The 24,940-nt window shown below is 26.1% G+C and overlaps 3 protein-coding genes and 1 long non-coding RNA gene across 5 annotated transcripts in view; 2 read left to right on the top strand and 2 right to left on the bottom strand.

Moving 5' to 3' along the window:
• The window catches only part of LOC132918329 (chromobox protein homolog 1-like), a 66,408-nt gene that overhangs the window by 10,582 nt on the left and 30,886 nt on the right, over positions 1 to 24,940 (bottom strand). The window contains exons 1-2 of one of the 2 annotated variants that reach the window (XR_009660450.1): positions 2,994 to 3,510; positions 1,219 to 1,388 (exon numbers count right to left, since the gene is read on the bottom strand). The exons of the other annotated variant lie outside the window; for it this stretch is intronic. The gene's annotated coding sequence lies outside the window, so the exon portion shown is untranslated. Of the gene's footprint in view, positions 1 to 1,218; positions 1,389 to 2,993; positions 3,511 to 24,940 lie in introns of those variants that run through there. 2 annotated transcript variants of the gene reach the window in all.
• On the top strand, positions 4,399 to 5,352 carry LOC132918328 (uncharacterized). Its single transcript, XM_060979510.1, has 2 exons — positions 4,399 to 4,735; positions 4,807 to 5,352. The coding sequence occupies exons 1-2, from the start codon at positions 4,575 to 4,577 to the stop codon at positions 5,057 to 5,059; spliced, it is 414 nt and encodes a 137-aa protein (XP_060835493.1). The 5' UTR covers positions 4,399 to 4,574; the 3' UTR covers positions 5,060 to 5,352.
• On the top strand, positions 11,669 to 15,182 carry LOC132918462 (uncharacterized). Its single transcript, XR_009660504.1, has 3 exons — positions 11,669 to 11,794; positions 11,902 to 11,997; positions 14,906 to 15,182. It is a non-coding gene; the product is annotated as an uncharacterized LOC132918462 (long non-coding RNA).
• LOC132917262 (chromobox protein homolog 1-like) lies at positions 15,581 to 18,057 on the bottom strand. Its single transcript, XM_060977911.1, has 2 exons — positions 17,722 to 18,057; positions 15,581 to 16,601 (listed from the first exon to the last, which is right to left on the bottom strand). Exons 1-2 carry the CDS (start codon positions 17,730 to 17,732, stop codon positions 16,379 to 16,381), a joined length of 234 nt encoding a protein of 77 aa, XP_060833894.1. The 5' UTR covers positions 17,733 to 18,057; the 3' UTR covers positions 15,581 to 16,378.

The raw sequence follows: 24,940 nt of genomic DNA, 5'->3' as shown, positions 1-24,940 counted from the left end.
GATATATTAATAACTGTAATCTGTAAAGAATTAAAATAATGTGTATTTTCAATCATTTACGTAATTGACCAATAATAAATGGTTAATAACGTTAATATTATGTCATTGAGGTAAAATTGTTTTATTTTGTTTTGTAATTTATAACAATAATCTATTATCTTGGAAACTGACGTTATTGCACGGTAGATAACGAAAATAACCTAGCAACTTGGCTTCTAACGTTAATGACGTAAATGTTCAGTTTACATCATTGACCGTAACATATACAATAATATAATATAAATATAGTGCAAATAATATATATTTAGATACATTTTCAACAAAATTATAACATTATTAAAATATTATTTGCACAATACAAATAATGTATTAAAAACATCATTTTGACATACTAATATGATTAATAATTATTATAACATTTAAATGTCATATTTTTTATAATAATATCATTACATAAATTAAATTATTATATTATAACATTATCTTAGTATTACTATTATAAAGAAATATTCTTGGCCAATGTTCTTGGCTAACAATAATATTATAAAATCTTAAATATTATGAAAAAGTAAAGTTTTTGTAATATTATTCATTGTGAAATTAAATTATAATTACCTAGGCTGGGCATTAACGAGTTATAAAGTTAAAGTTAAGTTACTTTTAACTAAGTTACTTAATGAGTTACTTATATTTTCATAAGTAACCCAACTTAATGAGAAAACCCAGAATGATTTTAATATATTAACTATTAATTATTAAGCAATAAATTTGTTATGTCGTCAACAGTTATTAATTGTTCATAACATTCTATTTGTATTGTTTCGTGTGACCTTTCATGTAATTAACTTTACACAATAAAATGAAAACTAACTTATTTTTAACTAAGGTAAGTTACTTTTTTTCAAATTAATTTTTAACAAGTTAAATAAATAAAAAAAGTAACTTTTAACTTCAAAATTAACTCACATTTTTCTGTATCAACTTAACTTAATGAGTTAAAATAATTAGTTAACTTGTCCAGCCTTGATAATTACATTGTTATATTTTTATTTTACTAACTGGGTAGATTTGCAGCGTCAGCTTATCGCAAATATTGATTGTTGAATACACATCAACATTTGTGATAAGTTATCGCTAAAAATCAGTAGTTATTGATAACAGTAGAGAAATTTGTATTATTCTTTTATAATTAATTTATAAAGCATTTACATAACTTACCTGTTTATGATATTCAAATAGCAATACAAGAATTTAATTAGTTGCTCATAAAATTAAAGAACCCAAAAACTTTTCATCATAAGGTTTAAATCGATTATTTTACGCCTTTTTTTTCTTGTGCAAGGGACTGTAACAACTTTTATTAGTAATTCACAAATATCCATCCGTTTCTGAAAAAAACAATGATAATTAAATTAGGTTTTACGGATAAATCTTCGTGATAGAAATTTCAAAAGATAGAATGAAAATTATATGCTACACTATTTACTTATAAATGGAATGCCTGTATGTTATATTAAGTACTGTAAGTCTTTCTTTTTTTACGGAATTTTTTACATGTTTATGTAATGCGTATACTACTGCTATAACTTTGATACAATATAATATGATATAATTTTAATTTTAAAATTTAAAGTTCAATACAGATGTCTAGTTTATAAGTTAAAAAAAAATTATGTTTTTTAAAAAATAGATTTTGGATATTCTAGATAACTCATGTAGTAAGTTTCAAAATTACTATATTTATTTTCTCAAAATATCTCTACAATCAAATTAACTAATTATTGACTTTTACTCAATATCTTATGGTTATAAAATTAAGTGGATTCAGCCCTATCAATAATATCTGTTTTCTTGTATGAACTTAAACAGTTCAACACAATGAGAAAATATTGATAGTAGGAACCTACATATATTTTTATAAAAAATATAAGTTTTTATATTATAGATGATGCTAAGTTATTTAATAAATCATTTGGATTAAAAACAATACAATAAAAGCAAATAAAATAATAATATAGAATTTTGCTATGAAAACTGGATAATTTCATTAAGAATTGTAACAGTTGTGAACAGTATATTGAATTACTTAAACTTTGTCAATATATGTTTGCTATTCCAGCTCATAATGCAAATTTAGTGAGAATGTTTTCTAATATGAACATTCAAATGGACAGATAAAAGGAACCAAATGAAAATAGCAACAATTGAAGCAATTTTTTATGTTCATACAAATGTTAATAAAAATTGTTTTGAGTTTTATAATTTAGTCTATATGATTATAATTTATAATTTTTAAATATACTATGTTCTAAAATGGACCAGTATACCAGTTTTTGTTCGCAACAGCCAGAAGCTGCGCGCGCCGTCTCCAGTACACCAGTGTGTTAAGTTCTGTCTCGTGACAATAAGAACGTGCACACAACTTTTGGCCAACCGATACTCATCTCATTTAGAATAGCGTATAAATAGTAAGATTATATAATAAGATGACTACATGGCTACTAATAAAGTTGTATGTCCTTAAAATTTAGACACAATTACATCATTATGACAAATAATAAAATAAATACTTAATAATAATAAATTAATACATAACAGCAATTTCACATAAATTGAAATAAACATGAATATGTGTACAATTTATTGCACAGTAATATCTATCTCATTTTATCTTTAGAAAAAATATTCGTTTACATATAGTATTATCAAAAGTAAATAATTCTATACATTTTCATATCGAGATCTACACCCACCAGTATTAATAATTTATTTTTGTAAAAAGGGTGTGAGTGCTAAAAATTATTCACCGGCTAGCACCGTGTTCTGTTATATAGTATACATACAGTGTAACAATATGAATTTGGTCGGCGGTCGTAGACCGCACAATATAGCATAAAATAGAGAAGACATATTTTTATGTTTTTTTTTTTGTTATCTAAAATTTAGATTTAGATTCTAAATCACCCAGCTGTATGATATGTATGTTGTCGTACCGTCACGGAGCTATTGAATATTAAAATACTTCGTTAGCTGGTCGCCGCCCGTTACTTGCGACGTTTGTTTATTCATGTGGACGGAGGGTAGGACGTCTTATAAACTATGATAAAATGAAATAACGCAACAAAACTGGTATGGTTAAAAAAAAAAGAAGCATTATTACCGTGTCACTTTATTGCTTTTTTAATATTATTCTATACAATTAAACGAGGAATGATCAGAAGGTGCCGAACAAGATAATTAACAACAAACGGAAGGTAAATAATCTTATCTGAGGCCGCGGTCGCGGTGGTGATACGACAGCAGCTGACGCCTGGTCTTCGGCGGCGGAGAACACTACTGCCAACAGTGCCAACCAGACTAAAACGGCAACGGCTCACAATACCCAACTTCTATTGCTGCTCCTATTTTATAGCAATCGCTATGCGTTCAGCGTTGCACCATTGATTATACCTAAATCATTATATTATATAAACGTAATTGCACACCCGGCAACGTAAGGATGGCGCGGACGTGATGCTTTTAGACCAACAACGGGGACAACGATCACGGACCGAGGTGTGTAGGACTGGTGTCTGGTTGACGCATAGACATAATAGAATGGACTGCGGTTAGAGAGAGATAACTTCAGCCAACATTGTGCAAAAGAGAAAACTATACATTTGTGGGCATTCATGGTGAAATTGATAATATCATTTTTCCATCATGAAATAAACCATGATAACAAAATATTATTCTTATCAAATACTTTTTGAAATATTACTTACCTATTAGCTTTCTACTCATGAGTTAATACATAATATAGACTACTCCTAAAAATTGTTATTCATAAAAAAACAAACCAAATAACAATGGTTAATACTTGTTGTGTGGTTGGGTGTAAAACCAGAGTTGTAAAAGGATGTCCAAGATTTCACAGGTACCCAAGATATTTTCAGTTGCATTTAAATTTATAACTATTATGGGATTAGTGAGGTCTCAAATTTTAAACAATTTCTGTTTATAAATGGATTTTGTGAAGGGTCTCCCCAAATAATAGTTGCTTCATGGTCCAAAGTATCTAGTTACGGCACTGTATGCTGTATAATTACTAAAGACAAAAATTAAAAAAATAAGTTTATTTATTATACATATTTTTCATAGATTTCCCAAGGAAACTGTAGATCTTAATAAGTGGATTAACACCATACAAGATTTTGATCCTAAGTTTAAGTATAAATCTGCAAATACTGTCATATGTGGTAATCATTTTGCACAAACAGATTATACTTTAAACATTGCTGGGACCAAACAAACTTTAAAAAAGTCATCAGTACCAACTATTTTTCCAACCTGTGTTACTCTTGGTATTAATTTAAATGAAGATTATGTAACTAAACAACACTTTGTGATTTCTTCCATTTCTGAAAATACATGTAAGTTTATTAAATTAAAATTAGTAAATCATAAATTATGTACTGCATAATGTACACAAATAATATTACATTTAATAATTTTAAAAACTATTTTGCTTATTATTTGTAGCTGGTATTTCTTTGAACAATATTGAAGTCATTGATCTAAATGTAGATGATATTATGGTTGAAAAAAGTGTAACCTCTCCAATTTCTGAAAATGCACATAACTCTATAGCTGGTACTTCTTTGATAGCTTCTGAAAATGAAATTGAAGTTGTTAATTTAGATGTAAATAATATGGTTAGTCAAGACTTACTACTGACACCTGTTAAAAGACCAAGGTAGTTAATATTATAATAGTATAAAATGTAGAATTCTATAAGATCAAATAATTTACTTTTTTTTGTTTTAGAAAAAGAAAATGTTTTTTTGGGGACTTTAAATCTGAATCGGAAATAACAACACCAAGTAGCCGAAAAAAATATTGGATAGCCAGCCAAGAAAAAGTTAAAATATTAAAAAGGAAAAACAAAAAATTGAGAAATGATAACTTATATTTAAGAAATAAAATAAAAAATATTGAAGAGTTAATTGAGCATTTGAAGGATAAAAATAAAATATCGGATAATTGTTTTACAATGCTTAAGGTGGGTTCTTATCATTAATTATACAGGGAAATTCACCAAATATGCTCAACCTATTTTCTAATCTAAATTTTGGATATTTTGTACCAATTATGGATTATCTTATGGCGAAAAAATCTCCTGTGTGAAGTTTGTATTAAGTGGTACAAAACATTTCAAGTATTTGAAAATATAGTCTTTAAGTGTATTTAAAAATTGCAAAAACTAGACTTTAAATTATTTCATTATTAAAGGAAAAATGTGGTTTTTTTACGATATTTTCAATTATATATGACTATATGTATGTATAATGTTACAATTTAAGAATACTCGTGTCTCACATTATCCAACAAAGAAAACAATAATAGTATAAAAATAAATATCTATTATATATTATAAATAATAAAAATGTCTATAATATTAGACTTTTTTTAATACATATTATTATATTATATATTATACTATATTATTTTATGTTAAATATACAATATAATTACATATTTGAGTGTGGTTTTGTTTATTTATTTTTAGGAAACTGTTCCTAATGTAGAGTTTCAAATTTTAATGAGACAATTAAAACTGATAACTTCAAGAACTATTCCTCCAGAAATCCGTTCCTTTGCCCTGACATTAAATTTTTATTCACCTGCAACCTATGAATATGTACGTAAAACTTTCAAAATCTTGCCTCATCCGAGTACATTAAGAGGTTGGTATTCTTCAATTGATGGCAAACCGGGTTTCACAGCAGAATCTATAAACGCCATAAAAATTAAGGTTGATGAATTGATGAAGACCAAAGGAAAAAAATTAATATGTGCCTTATTAATGGATGAAATGTTTATTAAAGAAGATTTACATTTTAATAATGATAGAATTCAAGGGTATGTCAATTTAGGTTTAGATACAGAAGACTTTGATGGCTTACCAAAGGCAAAAGAAGGGCTAGTATTTATGGTAGTGGCTATAAATTCACGCTGGAAAGTTCCTGTTGGCTGTTGCCTATTTTCTAATCAATGGAATGTCTGCTCAAGAAAAGGCAAATTTAGTTAATATGTGTTTGACCAAACTTAATGATACTGGTGCTTCTATTAGAACACTGACATTTTCTATTATGTCTATGGGTTGACGCAGCGTAGTCGAAACTTCGGCAGTGCTAATCCGCGGCTCGTGACGCGCCACCATAGCTATGAGTGTAGTAGGAGGGCAAGGCCGGATTAAGAGGGGGTCTAGCCGAGGTGGTAGCCCCGTGGCCCTTTCAAGTACCAAAGTAAAAGGGGCCAAAACAATTTTGATCTGGTATTCATTTTTCAGTGATTTTAAAGAATAGTTTTTCTAAAAATCATTTTTTTTTTATTGACAAAAATAACTAAATAGTTAATACCTTCAAAATAAGCACTATGGTAAAAAAGAAGCATTTTACATTTATTTAATATTTCTATTGTTATCAATAGACAATAATGTCATCAATAAATGAGAACTTAAACATATTAATGATTTTATATTCTGAGAATCCAAACGCTTTTTTTTTTAGAATAACCATAATTAAATTCCCGTAAGCACTTAGATTTAAAAGATTTTAAGATCAGAAATATTTTAAAATAACAAAATAAGAATTCATGGATATTACCATAGTTGAGATTTTTTTTATTTAACTAATATAAAACTACGATAGCTCAACAATTACAGTATATGACAAGAAAGTTGTATAGATCATAATTAAAGGATAACAATGATAAAATCTATAAATTACGACTCTTGTTATCAATTTTAACCACAACTTTTTACAAAAATAAATAATACGAACGTAGTATAGACTGATAATGAATGAAAACATAATATATTATTTATTCTTCTGTGATATAAGGTGTTAACTATTTTTCGAACATTATATTACTGTAAACCACGATTAAAGATAAATCTTTAATCGTGCATTCATGCTGTAAACCTTGAGCAACGGGTGCAACACCAAATAGAATAGTCTATTATAAATTAGAATAAAACAAGAAATAATAATTATTTTTGTAAATTACATAATTATTAGGAACTTTTACTAACTTAAATAGACCTTTAGTGTTTGTATTTTTTCACCAATCACTGGCATTGTTACTCATCAGTATACCGCAAGCGTGATTCAAAGAAAATAAATTGGAAAAGAAAAATAATGATAAGCAATTTATAATTTTGACAATTTTGCAAAATCAGTTTTATTCAACACAACGATTTTTATTTTTTTTAATGCATATTTTAATAGCATATTATTTAGTAGGGCATAAATGCATATTTTAAAATTGTTTTGGGCAAGAAGTTCTTACCCATATTAATAAGTTTAAAATGTCTGCGTGTATACCAAAATATATAATATGTATATTATTTAATTATTTTTTTTTAATTTAAATAATGATGTTCCTTATATTGTCTATATTATGTTTGTATTCCATAATAAACATTTTTAACTATGATTACCTAGGTATTGAAAAAAAAAATCTAAAATTTCATATGCCTTAATTTTTTTAAAATTTTTCTATATAAAGATTAGTCATTTTTAAGATTTTTTTTGTCTTTGTTATTTTTGGTCGAACAGGTGGTTTGTCGTCGATGAAAATATATACGAGTATATAAAAATAAAAGACTATTATAATAATATATACTAGACACGAGTACATAAAAATAAAACACTATTATAGATATATATATTATATAGTAGGTACATTGTACATTTAGAAAGTGAATATTTACAAAGCAAGTATGTAACAATAAAAGGTTTTATTACAGGTAAACCGTCGGTAATTGTGTTTCCAGAGTGTTCGAATTGATTCCGAAACGTCCGAATTTGTTCCCGAGTTGTTAAAAATTGTGGCTTTATAAATAATTTATAACAAACATATTTTAAAAATTCAAATCTCAACTTAAAAATATGAAATAAATATAATAAATATAGGTATATCGTTTTTTTTAATTCGTACATTTTTTTTTTTTATAGTTATTATTTTCTATTATTGAGGTAAAAACTTATAACTAAATTTCCTTATTTTTAGACTTCAGGTTTTGTAGTTTGTTCGAACATCGCAATTTTATATAAATTTCAATTTGAACTTCTTTTAATACATCCATAAATTGAAATATGTTCGGATGTGCGGAATAAATCAATAAAAGCAACTGTTGAATTAAGTAGTTTGTTCTATTCGTATTTTGCTTTTTCGTAAGTCTTTATCGGGAACAAATTCGGATGTGTGTTGCCTGGAATGTCGGGAACCAATTCAGATGTCAATTTTCAGGTATGGGAACCAATTCGGATGCAGCCTGTGTTTCGAAACGATTGAAACAACTATTGGCTTGTATTATAATTCTCTACTATGGAAAGAGGAGATCGATTAAATTTATTAAAACTCTTACGAATGACCCCCGCCGAAACTGACATTAATTTATTAAATTTTTGATTTTTTTTTTAACTGAAATATTTATTTTTTTACTTTAATGTACTATGTATATATATATATATATATATACAATTATAAATACCTACATAAAAAAAACCAGGATTAACTGCGTGGTGGTCAGCCACCAAAAGTACGCCACCAATGATGACGACGAAAAGATTATTATTATTATATAAATACATATATTTATTCGACAATGTACTATAATATATTTTTTAGTGTTTCATTATTATAATGAACTAAACATTAGTCAACAAGTATTTAACTATTAAGTTATTACACAACAATTTAATATATTATTAAATTAAATAATTAACGAATTAAGCAAAACCAATTTTATGTTGTTAGTATTAATATTCATAATATTAGAATACATGATGACATGATGTCATGATGTATTGTATTTTAGTTTCGTTACTATAATATTATAGTTATACATGTAAATAGATAATGTTATTAACTTATATATAATAATTAAATTCACTCTAATAATATTGAATCTATAACAACTAACAAGGAAAAAAGTACAAGATTGGTATTGGCTCTATTAAACGCAAATTTTATATCTAGGTACATAAATACTATATACGCACTGGTCATAGAGAAAAAAAATAAGTTTGGTGACATTGTCTTGAGCAAACCAGGGCCAATTAAACTTTTTATGGGTTAATAAATTCAAGTATGTTTTAGTTTTTAATGTTGGATTACTTGAATTATACCCGGATGGCTAGACTTTATAATATATATAAGTAATATACTAATATGTTATGTATATTATTGTGAATATGTACATTGCAGACATATAAGTAGGGCTCGGGGACTCCTTAGAGGTTGCATGTTTTTAAATAATCATTAAAAACATAGCTAAGTAATATAGGAATTTGTTTCATAGCAATACTAGTTTATATTTAAAATTTATAGTTGCATTTGCATATTTTGCATAGGTATTTGATCATTTTTCATTTATAAGTGCTTATATGACAATTGTTTAATCAATGAGTAAGTTTTTAATTTCCAACTTAAGAAAATATCTAATAGTTCAATCTTCAATTTAATTCTCAAGTTAATTAGCACTATATTAAAAATATACAAATGTATTTAATTTAAGTTAAATAAAAATTTTTATTTTAGACTAAAACTTGATGTAAAAAGAAAAGAAATCTGAAAAAAGGAAAATAAATATTTCAGATAATATATCAAATTTATCAATGTAATCAAATTTATCTATTTATGGTTCATATCTACAAATATTATTAATTATTATAATTTATTACAAATATACGGCCGATGGGGGGGGGGGGCATGGCCACTCTGCTTTCCTGGCTACGCCACTGGCCTTACATATTAGGTATAGGTATATAATATACTATTGTGGTTTTATATGATGCTTATAAAAAATATTTATACATTTCAAGACAGGTTTTATTATTTAGTGGATATTACCTAGTGACCGTCAAATTTATTAAGAATTCCGAGAAAAATTATATCTAAGCAATAATTTAAAAACACATTTTTGAAATAAAATATATAATTTTGTAGCGTTCAGATACACGCTCGGTGTATAAAAAGTAAATTATTATTATTATTATTTTTATATGTGACAAAAACTCGCATAGCCATACAATCCATGGTAATAAGTACTTATAGTTACTAGTATATGGCTTTTTTTATTGATTAGTATATATATGATATATAGTTAGTAGGTAAATTAGTAGTCAATAAATAACAACCTAATATCATTATACCTACTATTATAAATTTATTATATTTCATATATCATCATAGATACATCGTACCCACAGATATGTATAATCTATAACTTAACCTTAAGATGTAATGGACTTCAGAGTTCAGACACCCTCAATTATTCAGTATGAAATAAATCTGGATTGTTGTTCGTACACAGTATCTACGTAAGACAACAACAAAACAAATCATCCTGTCGCAGTTAAAAAAGAATATATATTTTTTAGAGTGCGTATCGATGTATTGCCGACCGCCCTACCATTGTATGTAATTTTTATATACAGCATGTTACACTCAAATACCACTGTCCATTACCACAACACACTTATAATTTCGACTCCAAGACGCAGTATAGACAAGACATACGCTTTATCTTTAATTTATTTTATTATAGTAAATCCCACACATTTTAAATTTTTAATTTACAGTCCAGTGTCAGTTAGCAGATATCATAGTACAATAATATTATACTTTATACATATAGCCATATAGGTACAATCAAAATTGACGAAAGCGCACTTTTAATTCCGATTTTTAGCACATTAGATATTAAATAATATGTAGTTACCAAATACCAATGTAAAATATGATGTGCATATTAAAATGTGTACAAGCGGAAGTTTTTATCACGATTTTTTTTTTAATTCACTAGCCACTAACTTATGATTTATCTTTTAATTTTATGTAATTTATATAATTCGTTAATATCAGAGTCAATACGTTACAAAAAGTACGGAGTTGTGTGACCGTTGCAACTTGTATATTGTACTGAATAGTGAATGGCATTGAAAAGTCTTGAGTGTAAATGTTTAATAACTAAAAACTATAGATTCAATTAGAGAATCCAACACTTAAAAACAGATTCGTAGTTAAAAAATTTAGTCACTAACTTGAAAATTACTAATTTACCAAATGATCTACATGGCTTATCTGGAAGTTCTAAAATCAATAGTAAATGGTAATAGGCAATAATATTATGCACACGTCACACAATATATTATATTTTTAGGAACCTTTCGGTGCACTCGGTACAGTTACATACAACAATGTATTACATATTTACATCAGAATATCGACCGGCGCAATTAATGTATACCTTTTTTCTATACCATAAATTTTTGTTTCTCTACCTGTCATTTTCGGCGCAATAATTGATGTATGATCAAAAATAATGCGGCCTCTCCCGTAATTACGCCGCGATAATTTCGTTTCAGAGATAGGTAATAAGTAATAACTAATAGGCGTATTAATGAATACGGTTTGCCGCAACAGGCACAGCGGTGGTGATATGGACGCACAAAGCCATCTCTGAAGCGTTGTTTAGCCGTTTAGGTTTCATTTTCTGTGTAGCGTCCTCATCATATTATTAATAATTAAAATAATTTTATAGTCTTGTTATTGTTATCACTTATCAGTCTTTATTTACATTGTGTAATCAGTGACTGATTATCAGTCTTCGAAAACGACGAAAACTACCCACAGTACAGACTTCTATACTTAAGAAATTTGTAGCGAAAACACATTGAATGCGTATTGCGTTATGCGTAGTGGCGACGAAATGTACAACTTAGATAAAAGCTGTATTAAAAAGGTTCGTGTTAATCATAGATATAAAACATGTATATCTGTGGTGTTAATTAACACTGTGTATCTTGACTACAGATTCTAGTAACTTACCATTTTCTTAACTGGTCATAGGTCTTATTTATTGGATCGGAAGTTGTTGGAGTTGTATATAGTTTTATATGCTCTCAGATTATAGCATGTGGAGCTAGAAATCTGAACTTTATGATGGTAAGTTTAAAATGCATATTTTGCATATTTCATTGATATTTTTACAGTTATTATCATTTATAATATTTTCTAAAAAATTGTTTTTTTTTCTTAACCTATATATTTTAAATAATATTGAATATAAAATTCAATATCATTTTACATAATAATTTATCTGAGCTTTTCATTACAGCATAAACATGATCCAATACCGCTCAAAATGCGTAAAACAATATCACACACAAAAATAGTATGATATTCCGCAGGTTCATTTGAACCAGACATACAAAGAATTATGTATCTTAAAAAAAAATATCAACTAAAAATAATAAATAATTAAAAATGAGTAGAATTGTAAAAATAATAAAATATAAATAAAATATGTTTAGCTCCATTTTCTAACTACCAAGTTTAAAGTTATTTTTTTATTTAACAAATTATATAACGTTTGTTTGATAAAGAAAGCAAGTGCTGGTATATTAAAATGCCTTCCCAATCACATTTCTGTCGTATTGTTTGTTTCAATAAAAAATGGCTATTTTCAAATTAAAAAAATTTTTTTGGAAAAAATTAAAAATGGTTTTTTACTTTTTTTTATTTTAGATTATTGTAAAAGGTAGGTTATTACTTATTTGTGATACATTACATTGAAAAAAATGCACTACAAGATCTGCATTATTTTTTGAATCACAGATACTGACTTCCCAATAATTTACATACTGTACTCGTCTATTATGTTTTTAATTTCTTCCATAAACATTAATGTTACTCAATTAGATAAACTTAACTTTTTGATTTTAGATATCAGCTTATAATATTAATCAAAGAACAGTACATATTTAAAAATATATTAAATCCTTTAATACGGTTTATTTGATAAATATTTATGAAAGAAAAAAAAATAATATACCTAATATAAACATTTTATAAAAACAACAATTTAAACAAATAAAAATAAAATTTACTTATTGATAAACATATTTATTATTGTCATGCATACATCATAAAGGCCATAGAGTAAAGATTGAAGTTTTCAGAAGCTTTATATTATTGTTTTTCAACATAATTTTTTTTTTTTTTTGTGATGCAATTAAAATTATATTTCTCATAATCTTTAATGATCATAGTAAAGTTATATTAGTATCTTTTTAAATTTGTAATTGCTCGAATTTGTCCTTAAAAGTTAATTTTTTTTTCAAACAAGCATTTTCTTACAACTCTAGACTTGCTGAGTTGCTGATAAACACATAGTTATTTTTATTAAATATAACTGCTTCTTTCCATGTGCACCAACTTGTAATAATTGGTTCAAGTGCCGATAGCAAATCGGGTAATTTTTTCTTCATACAGTTGAATATGGGAAGACAACTTTAAAAATAATTCATTACATTGCTAATTGATTTGTATTTATCATTATATGATTATCATATTATTATAAAAACAATTAAATTAAAAAAACATTTTGGTGCTGTAATCACAGATAATATATAAACATAATATTAGGTATGTTTATGTATCTTTGGCCGTAATCGACTGTATTTATTATTTATAACGACAATTTTTTAATAACAAAAATAAGTCATTATCAATTTTAAATAATTATGTCACAATAAAAAAACTATTTGTAAAATTTAATACAAATCTCTGTTCTTTTGCTCCAGTATAAAGATTACTTTCATTTGCTGGGTTCATTCATTGTCCTAGTAGAAGAAATTTATCTGACCACAATTAAAAATTAGTTTTTCTTAAAGAAAATTAATCATATGCATTTTAGTAAAAAAAAATGTATACAATTCTTTTATTTAATTTTAAATTTAATTTCATGTTTAAATTGTATTACCTACCATATTATATAAATACCATTGACTTAGTTAACAATTTAATTGCTATAAAATATAAATATTACTATACCTATGTTTCATGCACTTATTTTATAAGAAGACTAATAATTACTGATTTTAAGACTGTTACGTTAGACAATTGATAAATGTTTTAAAGACTGTTATATAAACATGTTTTTTTATTGTAATTTATTATTTAGGTAGGTTATCATATGCCTAATACATTCAACTTTTAAAATGTATTAATTATATTATAATTAATAAATAAATACAAACATATGTTATTTACCAATGCAACTTTTAACTTTAAATGAAACTTAGTTACATAATTGTAACTTGTAACCAGTTATAATAAATAAAATAAATTGCCAACCCTGACAGCAATTCAAATATTTGAGTTACCAATAACTTTGCTAATTACAATATTAAAATTTCACTTTAATATTTGTTTATCATAAAATAGTAATTATATTATAATTGTAAATCTTAATGATCACTTGCTTGGTGAGTTCATAAAATATAAAAATTTTATTTAAATGGATTTTATGAAAATGAAGATAAGAATGTATAGTTTACAGTTTACTTGAAAATGTAACAATTATAATAATTGCACTTGTAACTAAATTTTTTTATAAATTAATAGTTTTACAAATAAAAAATTTAATAAGTACATTTGAAGTTACTCAAACATTTTGATATTTTATTAAATAAATATATTTACGTAAAAATTGTATTCTTTAACTTGAGTTAAATTTATATCACTACCTATTCAGTTATAATAAATATTCAAATATACTTTATAAAAATTGAACTATATTTTTGTATATTAATTTTCTGATTATTGATGGTTAATTAATTTTTAATTCATTGCATTTTTTTAAAAAAAATTTATCAATTTCATTACATTTTTTGGCTGTTTTTGCAGAAATTTTAATATAAATGGTTTTGGTACAAAAGTTATCAAGTTTATGTACATTTAAAAAAATATATTATTATTTAAATGTTTTTAAATTGCTATTAGTTTAATGTATAACAATCTCGTTTTTAATATAAAATTTGTATTAATATAATCTTAATTTAAATTTCAGATTTTATGCATATGACTCACTCAAAATCTATGTGTCGACATATTGGTGGAAAATGAAGATGGCACTAATGATAGAATTCATCTTAAAACATGAGCAGACTAGTATAAATATACATATATGATATAAGAGGTTTATTGCATAATCAATATTTTTTCATAACTAAAATAGTGATAAAAGGATTGTGGCTTAACTCCTTAGTGATAAATTAAACTAGGTTTAGACACCTTCATTGTATTATTATTGTTATTAGCAACCAATTATAGAATATGAATATTTATTTTTTTTTTAATCTTCTTGTGAAATAAGTTACAACCTTTGTCAAATTGCTTACAATTAAAACACATAATCATTGTAATGATTACAATTAACTACAATTAAAATTAAAATGGATAAAACATATTAATTTTGAAAATTAATATACAATAGATAAAAATGAATATTAAATATAATAAAAATTATTTGAAGTTGTATTTTGTTTAAAGTTGGACGTTGAGTAAAACTCTGTATATTTTACTGTACTGAGACGATTAAAATATTTATTGGGATACTTGCTGAAAAATCATCACGTTTGGTCATACTAGCTATAAATTTACAGTGATATTGATAATACAAAAAAACAAAATAACTAGATGATTTTAAATGGTACTATAGCTCTGTCGATAATAATAGATAATATACGGTGAAAAAATGCTTTTAATTATTAAAATAAGATACAAGTATTCAATATTTAGACTCAACATTTGAACAAATAAATAAACTTAAATTAACATATTTTGGCATTTAAGTGGAAACTACACTCGCGTGTTGTTACCGTAAAACATAGCAAAAGCTGTTTAGCGTGGAATAGAACCAATTTGACTGTAGTTAAGACTCCAAATTGATAAATAATATAGTTGACAACATTATCTGTGAAATAACGTTTTTATTTATTTTATATCACTTATACAATTTCAAATTGTTTCAAAATCCATTATTTTAAATTATTTTATTTTTAGTCAAGATATCTAAAAATAATAACAATATTTCACAGCCAATGTTCTTTTTTTTATGTAGTGAAAATGCTGTTTCTTAGTTATGATTGTAGTTTGGTTCTTTCCCGTGCAATACAGTTTTTGCTATGTTTTACATCTGTAAGACAGTGACAATAGGGTGTGTCCTATTAAGAAATAATTTTTCAAAACCAATAATTATTTAATAACATAAACTGATATATAAACAAATTTTAAGAGAACACTATTATTATACTGTAATAAAAAAAAATTGCTATTTTATGAAAGTATTTAATTACTAACATTTAAATATTTAATAATTGATGAACTAATAAATTTATCTGTAAGGCATACCTACTACATATAATAAAATTAAATAATTGAAGACATTTACAATAAGATATGATATAAAATAAAAGTCCCTTTTTGAACACTTGTCATCCTTATCTGTATTATAATAGTTATTAAACGCCATTTAATTTATCTAAACCCACTCTATTGGTAATGATAAATAGAAATCGAGAACGATTTGTGGGAATTTTTTATTAGCCTCTTTAGCTGGTATCAACTCGGCTTCATCAATTCCTTTAAACTTCACTAAAAATGTCAACGGGCAATCAGTAACTCCTACAATTTTTTCTGCTTGTTTATTGTTAGGCTTGGAATTTTCATGTTCTGCATTTGAACCGATCAGTTTTTTGCTTGAGCTGTAAGAAAATTACATTAATATGTTGATAATTGAAACATCAAAATGGATTTATCATTTATTTAAAATAGGTTGCTGCAGATGACAACCAAACAGTGTTACTAAACTTTTTTTTGTATACATGTAACTTCTATAAGTATTATGCCTTACAAATCATATAATTTGTATGATATAATTAATAGTATGCTTATGATTCACTACATTGTTTTAGTTACTTATGTTTAATATTAATAATAATAATAAAAAAAAAAAATAATAAAATAAAAATTGTATATTTGTAGAACAAAATCTAACCATTTTTATTCTACAAATATCCCTGAAATATTATGTAGAATTTAAAAAGATGACAGAATCACATTACTAATTGGAAAACACAAAACTTAATATGCGCGTAAATGCATAATAGGTGTGTATTGTCTTATTTAATAAACCAGCAGCAGAGCTCCAAGAATGATGAACTCACAATTCGCCGTTAGAAAGAAAAGTAAAAGTCACAACTATAAGACATATTCATATCTGATGTATTTGTATACATACATGTAGTAAAAAGTAGTTTTTTTTATTATTATTTGTTCGTTTGATAGATATATGAAAACATGACTACGACGATCATTTGTGTACCAATTAGTCGATCCTGACAGTTGACACAAACAAGAACGCGCATAAATAGGGTAAGTCCGAAAACCATCGTAGCCTGTCTACGGCGAAGACGTATGTGCATTGCATTATAATCTACTTAGTCACTTAGGACTACAAAGTAAGAGAAAGGCAATGCATAACACTTTCAACTCTCAGGTTACGCGATTGGAAAATTGTTGATGTAGGTAGGTATCCATTATAAATTCGAAATGGATTTCGTGATTTATTATTTGTACGGTCGAAAATTTACCTATAACCACCATTACCTTCATTTGGATAATGATGACGGTGGCGACGTCGCCAAAATTACCGATGAACTACAAGATAATGATTTTTTTTTTTTAAACTATTCAGACCTCAGTCATGTGCAGATAATATGGATAACAGATAACATTTGCAAACAATGAAAACAGCGGGTAAAACCGAGTTACAGGAAATTCAGAAGCTCGGGCATATGCATAAATATTTTAGTTGTTACTCACCTGGGATTCATATCGAAGACTGTCAATGCAAATATCTGAAATGAGTTTACGGCGATGGAGATGTCAACCGTGTGGCGGGATCCAAGTAAATGAAAGACAACAGTGGATCATCGACCGACAAACAACAAATTACAGAACAAATACATACAGTCCCAACAACTTAATAAAAAATGATGATTGTACAAGAGATATCAACACTATAGACACACTGTTTGTAACGGGAAAAAATGGTATTCCTGCCAACAACGTTGATTTCGGAGGGACAAGCTTGACGGTAAATGGCATGATGTTACGAACACTTTTATCGTTGAAATGGAATGCTCGAGACCAGCCCGCCATTTTTTTTATTTAAAAAAGAGTGACTGAGTATTAATATGGAATAAATCACACAAACATTACACATGTTCACATAATGAAAAAATCAGTGTTCGGAACGTTCACTAAAAAAATTGATACGTTCACGTTCACGTTCAGTCCATAAAAAAGGAACTCGTTTACTTAACTAAACAATTAATTTTTTTAATTTCTTTTTATGAATCAACCTGCAGTAAATATAAAATTCCATAACAATATACGACTTTACCCAAAAATAAAAATACAATATAGAATTTAGAGCAATAACAATTTATAAAGTATCTGAATTATATTTTTAATATCTGACATGTTATTTGAGTTACATTTTGATAATAATTTCCTAGTGATTAATAGCCGACCAGTTAAAAAAATCTTTTCTATTGAAGACTTAGATTCAGGTGGAATTGAAAAATATAATTTTAATTCCTAATATATTCATCTAAAACTTTAAATATAATAAAAATATTAGTATAAAATATTTCCTAATAATGAAAATAAAAAATCAAAATTAAAATTATATTCTATGCTTTTTTATGAAAAAAACCAAAATTATAACATTTAAGAAAAATCACTTATACTTGGTAGATACTTCTTGTGCAAATGACTGTAATGGCATTAGTTTTTTGGTCATCTATATCAACTTGTTTAAGAAACAATACTAATATAATAAATTAATTTATTTGTGATGAATCCTAGTGGAGGAAAGTTAATTAGATAAATGAGCTAATGATATGTTTTAATGATCTACATTAATTGTATATTAAGCTTCCTATTTAAATAATGAAATGACCATGGTTATAGTATCCATTAATGTATAAATACTTAATATAGATTTTCAGTTCCAGCTTATCGTAAACATTGATTGTTGAATACATATCATTGTTATAATGATATACTGTATTATACTATAAGTTATTACCAAAAATCCGATAATTTGGAACCCTAGAGCACTTTATATTATTAAAACATTTTTTAAGATTGTACATTATCTTCTTACCAATTTATAATGTCTATATAGCATTACAAGAATATAATTAAATGCTCATAAAAGGAAAAAATCCATAAACATTTCATCATGAGTTATATATCAATTGATTTAATGGTATTATTTTCTGTGCAAGCGACTACAAATGCTTTATTAAGAAGTCACCAATTTCGTTCTGTACCTGAAAATGATAATAAAATAAGGTAATTAGTGATAAATATGGGTGATAGCATTTTCTATGGTCTTTTTTTGATAAAACAAAATACCTTTTCAAGGTTATTCACCATTATTACAGTAGAGACATTGTTCTCGTGCGAGCGACTGCAAATGCTTTATTAGGAAGTCACCAATTCCGTTCTGCATCTGAAAAAAATGGTAATAAAATTAGATAATTAATTATACTTCTTGGTAACAGCAATTTTTTCAGTTATAATAAAAATATTAGTGTAAAATATTTACTTATTAATGGAATTAATTAATCAAAATTAAAGTAATATTCTATATTTTTTTATGAAAAAAACTAAAACCATAACATTAAAGTAAAAATCTCTTATACTCGGTAGATATTTCTTGTGCAAGTGACTGTAATGCTATTAATTTGTTGGTCATCTATATCAACTTGTTTAAGAAAGAATACTTATATCATAAGTTAAGGTATTTGTGATGAATCTTAGTGGAGGAAAGTTAATAAGATGAATGAGCTATTGATATGTTTTAATGATCTCCATTAATTGTATATTAAGCTTCCTATTTAAATAATGAAATGACCATGGTTATTATCCATTAATGTATAAATGCTTAATCTAGATTTGCAAATCCAGTTTATCGCAAACATTGATTGTTAAATATACATCATTGTCTACGATAAGTTATAACCAAAAATCAGATAATTTGGAAACCTTGGGCATTTTATATTATTAAAACGTTTTTGAAGCATGAACATTATCTACTTACTAAGTTTTAATGTTTATATAGCAATACAAGAGTATAATTAAATGCTCAATAAAAGAAGAAATCCATAAACATTTCATCATGAGTTATATATCAATTGATTTAATGGTATTATTTTCTATGCGAGCGACTACAAATGCTTTATTAAGAAGTCACCAATTTCGTTCTATACCTGAAAATGGTAATAAAATAAGGTAATTAGTGATAAATCTGGGTGATAGCAATTTCTATGGTCTTTTTTTTATAAAACAAAATACCTTTTCAAGGTTATTCACCATTATTACAGTAGAGACATTGTTCTCGTGCGAGCGACTGCAAATGCTTTGATAGGAAGTCACCAATTTCGTTCTGTACCTGAAAATGGTAATAAAATAAGGTAATAAGTGATAAATCTGGGTGATAGCAATTTCTATGGTTTTTTTTTGATAAAACAAAATACCTGTTCAAGGTTATTCACCATTATTACAGTAGAGACATTGTTCTCGTGCGAGCGACTGCAAATGCTTTGATAGGAAGTCACTAATTTCGTTCTGTACCTGAAAATTGTAATAAAATAAGGTAATAATTGATAAGACTGGGTGATAGCAATTTCAATAGATATAATGAAAATTGTATGCTACATTATTTACTTTTAAATAGAAATAACAAATCAAAATAACAATTGATTTCTGTACTCTTTTTTTTATAAAACAAAATACCTTTTCAAGGTTATTCACCATTATTACAGTAGAGACTTTCTTCTCGTGCGAGCGACTGCAAATGCTTTATTAGGAAGTCATCAATTCCGTTCTGCATCTGAAAAAAAATGGTAATAAAATTCGATAATTAATTATACATCGTGTTAATAGCAATGTTTTCAGTTATAATAAAAAAATTAGTGTAAAATATTTACTCTTTAATGGAATTAATTAATCAAAATTAAACTAATATTCTATGTTTTTTTTATGAAAAAAACCAAAACCATAACATTAAAGTAAAAATCTCTTATACTCGGTAGATACTTCTTGTGCAAGTGACTGTAATGCCATTAGTTTGTTAGTCATCTATATCAACTTGTTTAAGACAGAATACAAATATAGTAAATTAAGGTCTTTGTGATGAATCTTAGTGGAGGAAAGTTAATTAGATGAATGAGCTATTGAAATGTTTTAATGATCTCCATTAATTGTATATTAAGCTTCCTATTTTAATAATGAAATGACCATGGTTATTATCCATTAATGTATAAATGCTTAATCTAGATTTGCAGTTCCAGCTTATCGCAAACATTGATTGTTAAATATACATCATTGTCTAAGATAAGTTATAGCCAAAAATCAGATAATTTGGAACCCTTGAGCATTTTATATTATTAAAACCTTTTTGAAGCTTGAACATTATCTACTTACTAATTTTTAATGTTTATAAAGCAATACAAGAGTATAATTAAATGCTCAATAAAAGAAGAAATCCATAAACATTTCATCATGAGTTATATATCAATTGATTTAATGGTATTATTTTCTATGCAAGCGACTACAAATGCTTTATTAAGAAGTCACCAATTTCGTTCTGTACCTGAAAATGGTAATAAAATAAGGTAATTAGTGATAAATCTGGGTGATAGCAATTTCTATGGTCTTTTATTGATAAAACAAAATACCTTTACAAGGTTATTCACCATTATTACAGTAGAGACATGCTTCTCGTACGAGCGACTGCAAATGCTTTATTAGGAAGTCACCAATTTCGTTTTGTACCTGTAAATTGTAATAAAATAAGGTAATAACTGATAACACTGGGTGATAGCAATTTCAATAGATATAATGAAAATTGAATGCTAAATTATTTACTTATAAATAGAAATAACAAATCAAAATAACAATTGATTTCTATACTCTTTTTTTTATAAAACAAAACACCTTTTCAAGGTTATTCACCATTATTACACTAGAGACTTTCTTCTCGTGCGAGCGACTGCAAATGCTTTATAATGAAGTCACCAATTACGTTCTGCATCTGAAAAAAATGGTAATAAAATTAGATAATTAATTATACATCGTGGTAATAGCATTATTTTCAGTTATAATAAAAAAATTAGTGTAAAATATTTACTTATTAATGGAATTAAGTAATCAAAATTAAACTAATATTCTATGTTTTTTTTATGAAAAAAACCAAAACCATAACATTAAAGTAAAAATCTCTTATACTCGGTAGATACTTCTTGTGCAAGTGACTGTAATGCCATTAGTTTGTTGTTCATCTATATCAACTTGTTTAAGAAAGAATACTAATATAATAAATAAAGGTCTTTGTGATGAATCTTAGTGGAGGAATGTTAATTAGATGAATGAGCTATTGAAATGTTTTAAAGATCTCCATTAATTGTATATTAAGCTTCCTATTTTAATAATGAAATGACCATGGTTATTATCCATTAATGTATAAATGCTTAATCTAGATTTGCAGTTCCAGCTTATCGCAAACATTGATTGTTAAATATACATCATTGTCTACGATATGTTATAGCCTAAAATCAGATAATTTGGAACTCTTGATCATTTTATATTATTAAAGCCTTTTTGAAGCTTGAACATTATCTACTTACTAATTTTTAATGTTTATATAGCAATACAAGAGTATAATTAAATGCTCAATAAAAGAAGAAATCCATAAACATTTCATCATGAGATATATATCAATTGGTTTAATGGTATTATTTTCTATGCAAGCGACTACAAATGCTTTATTAAGAAGTCACCAATTTCGTTCTGTACCTGAAAATTGTAATAAATAAGGTAATTAGTGATAAATCTAGGTGAAAGCAATTTCTATGCTCTTTTTTTGATAAAACAAAATACCTTTTCAAGGTTATTCACCCTTATTACGGTAGAGACTTTTTTCTCGTCCGATCGACTGCAAATGCTTTATTAGGAAGTCACCAATTTCGTTTTGTACCTGTAAATTGTAATAAAATAAGGTAATAACTGATAACACTGGGTGATAGCAATTTCAATAGATATAATGAAAATTGAATGCTAAATTATTTACTTATAAATAGAAATAACAAATCAAAATAACAATTGATTTCTATACTCTTTTTTTTATAAAACAAAACACCTTTTCAAGGTTATTCACCATTATTACACTAGAGACTTTCTTCTCGTGCGAGCGACTGCAAATGCTTTATAATGAAGTCACCAATTACGTTCTGCATCTGAAAAAAAATGGTAATAAAATTAGATAATTAATTATACATCGTGGTAATAGCATTATTTTCAGTTATAATAAAAAAATTAGTGTAAAATATTTACTTATTAATGGAATTAAGTAATCAAAATTAAACTAATATTCTATGTTTTTTTTATGAAAAAAACCAAAACCATAACATTAAAGTAAAAATCTCTTATACTCGGTAGATACTTCTTGTGCAAGTGACTGTAATGCCATTAGTTTGTTGTTCATCTATATCAACTTGTTTAAGAAAGAATACTAATATAATAAATAAAGGTCTTTGTGATGAATCTTAGTGGAGGAATGTTAATTAGATGAATGAGCTATTGAAATTTTTTAATGATCTCCATTAATTGTATATTAAGCTTCCTATTTTAATAATGAAATGACCATGGTTATTATCCATTAATGTATAAATGCTTAATCTAGATTTGCAGTTCCAGCTTATCGCAAACATTGATTGTTAAATATACATCATTGTCTACGATATGTTATAGCCTAAAATCAGATAATTTGGAACTCTTGATCATTTTATATTATTAAAGCCTTTTTGAAGCTTGAACATTATCTACTTACTAATTTTTAATGTTTATATAGCAATACAAGAGTATAATTAAATGCTCAATAAAAGAAGAAATCCATAAACATTTCATCATGAGATATATATCAATTGGTTTAATGGTATTATTTTCTATGCAAGCGACTACAAATGCTTTATTAAGAAGTCACCAATTTCGTTCTGTACCTGAAAATTGTAATAAATAAGGTAATTAGTGATAAATCTAGGTGAAAGCAATTTCTATGCTCTTTTTTTGATAAAACAAAATACCTTTTCAAGGTTATTCACCCTTATTACGGTAGAGACTTTTTTCTCGTCCGATCGACTGCAAATGCTTTATTAGGAAGTCACCAATTTCGTTTTGTACCTGTAAATTGTAATAAAATAAGGTAATAACTGATAACACTGGGTGATAGCAATTTCAATAGATATAATGAAAATTGTATGCTAAATTATTTACTTATAAATAGAAATAACAAATCAAAATAACAATTGATTTCTATATTCTTTTTTTTATAAAACAAAACACCTTTTCAAGGTTATTCACCATTATTACAGTAGAGACATTGTTCTCGTGCGAGCGACTGCAAATGCTTTGATAGGAAGTCACTAATTTCGTTCTGTACTTGAAAACTGTAATAAAATAAGGTAATAATTGATAAGACTGGGTGATAGCAATTTCAATAGATATAATGAAAATTGTATGCTACATTATTTACTTATAAATAGAAATAACAAATCAAAATAACAATTGATTTCTGTACTCTTTTTTTTATAAAACAAAATACCTTTTCAAGGTTATTCACCATTATTACAGTAGAGACTTTCTTCTCGTGCGAGCGACTGCAAATGCTTTGATAGGAAGTCACCAATTTTGTTCTGTACCTGAAAATGGTAATAAATTAAGGTAATTAGTGATAAATCTGGGTGATAGCAATTTCTATGGTCATTTTTTGATAAAACAAAATACCTTTTCAAGGTTATTCATCATTATTACAGAAGAGACTTTCTTCTCGTGCGAGCGACTGCAAATGCTTTATTAGGAAGTCACCAATTCCGTTCTGCATCTGAAAAAAAATGGTAATAAAATTCGATAATTAATTATACATCGTGTTAATAGCAATGTTTTCAGTTATAATAAAAAAATTAGTGTA

This window comes from Rhopalosiphum padi, chromosome 1, assembly GCF_020882245.1.
Source record: "Rhopalosiphum padi isolate XX-2018 chromosome 1, ASM2088224v1, whole genome shotgun sequence".
Classification (NCBI taxonomy): domain Eukaryota; kingdom Metazoa; phylum Arthropoda; class Insecta; order Hemiptera; family Aphididae; genus Rhopalosiphum; species Rhopalosiphum padi.
The sequence above is the reverse complement of the archived record's forward strand: the minus strand, read 5'-3'. Positions and strand labels throughout refer to the sequence as shown.

Excerpts from the sequence above, each read along its gene's own strand:
- LOC132918328 (XM_060979510.1), top strand. The coding sequence starts at position 4,575 with ATGGTTGAAAAAAGTGTAACCTCTCCAATTTCTGAAAATGCACATAAC. Across the intron at positions 4,736-4,806 it reads ACACCTGTTAAAAGACCAAG|AAAAAGAAAATGTTTTTTTG; the intron begins GTAGTTAATATT and ends TTTTTGTTTTAG.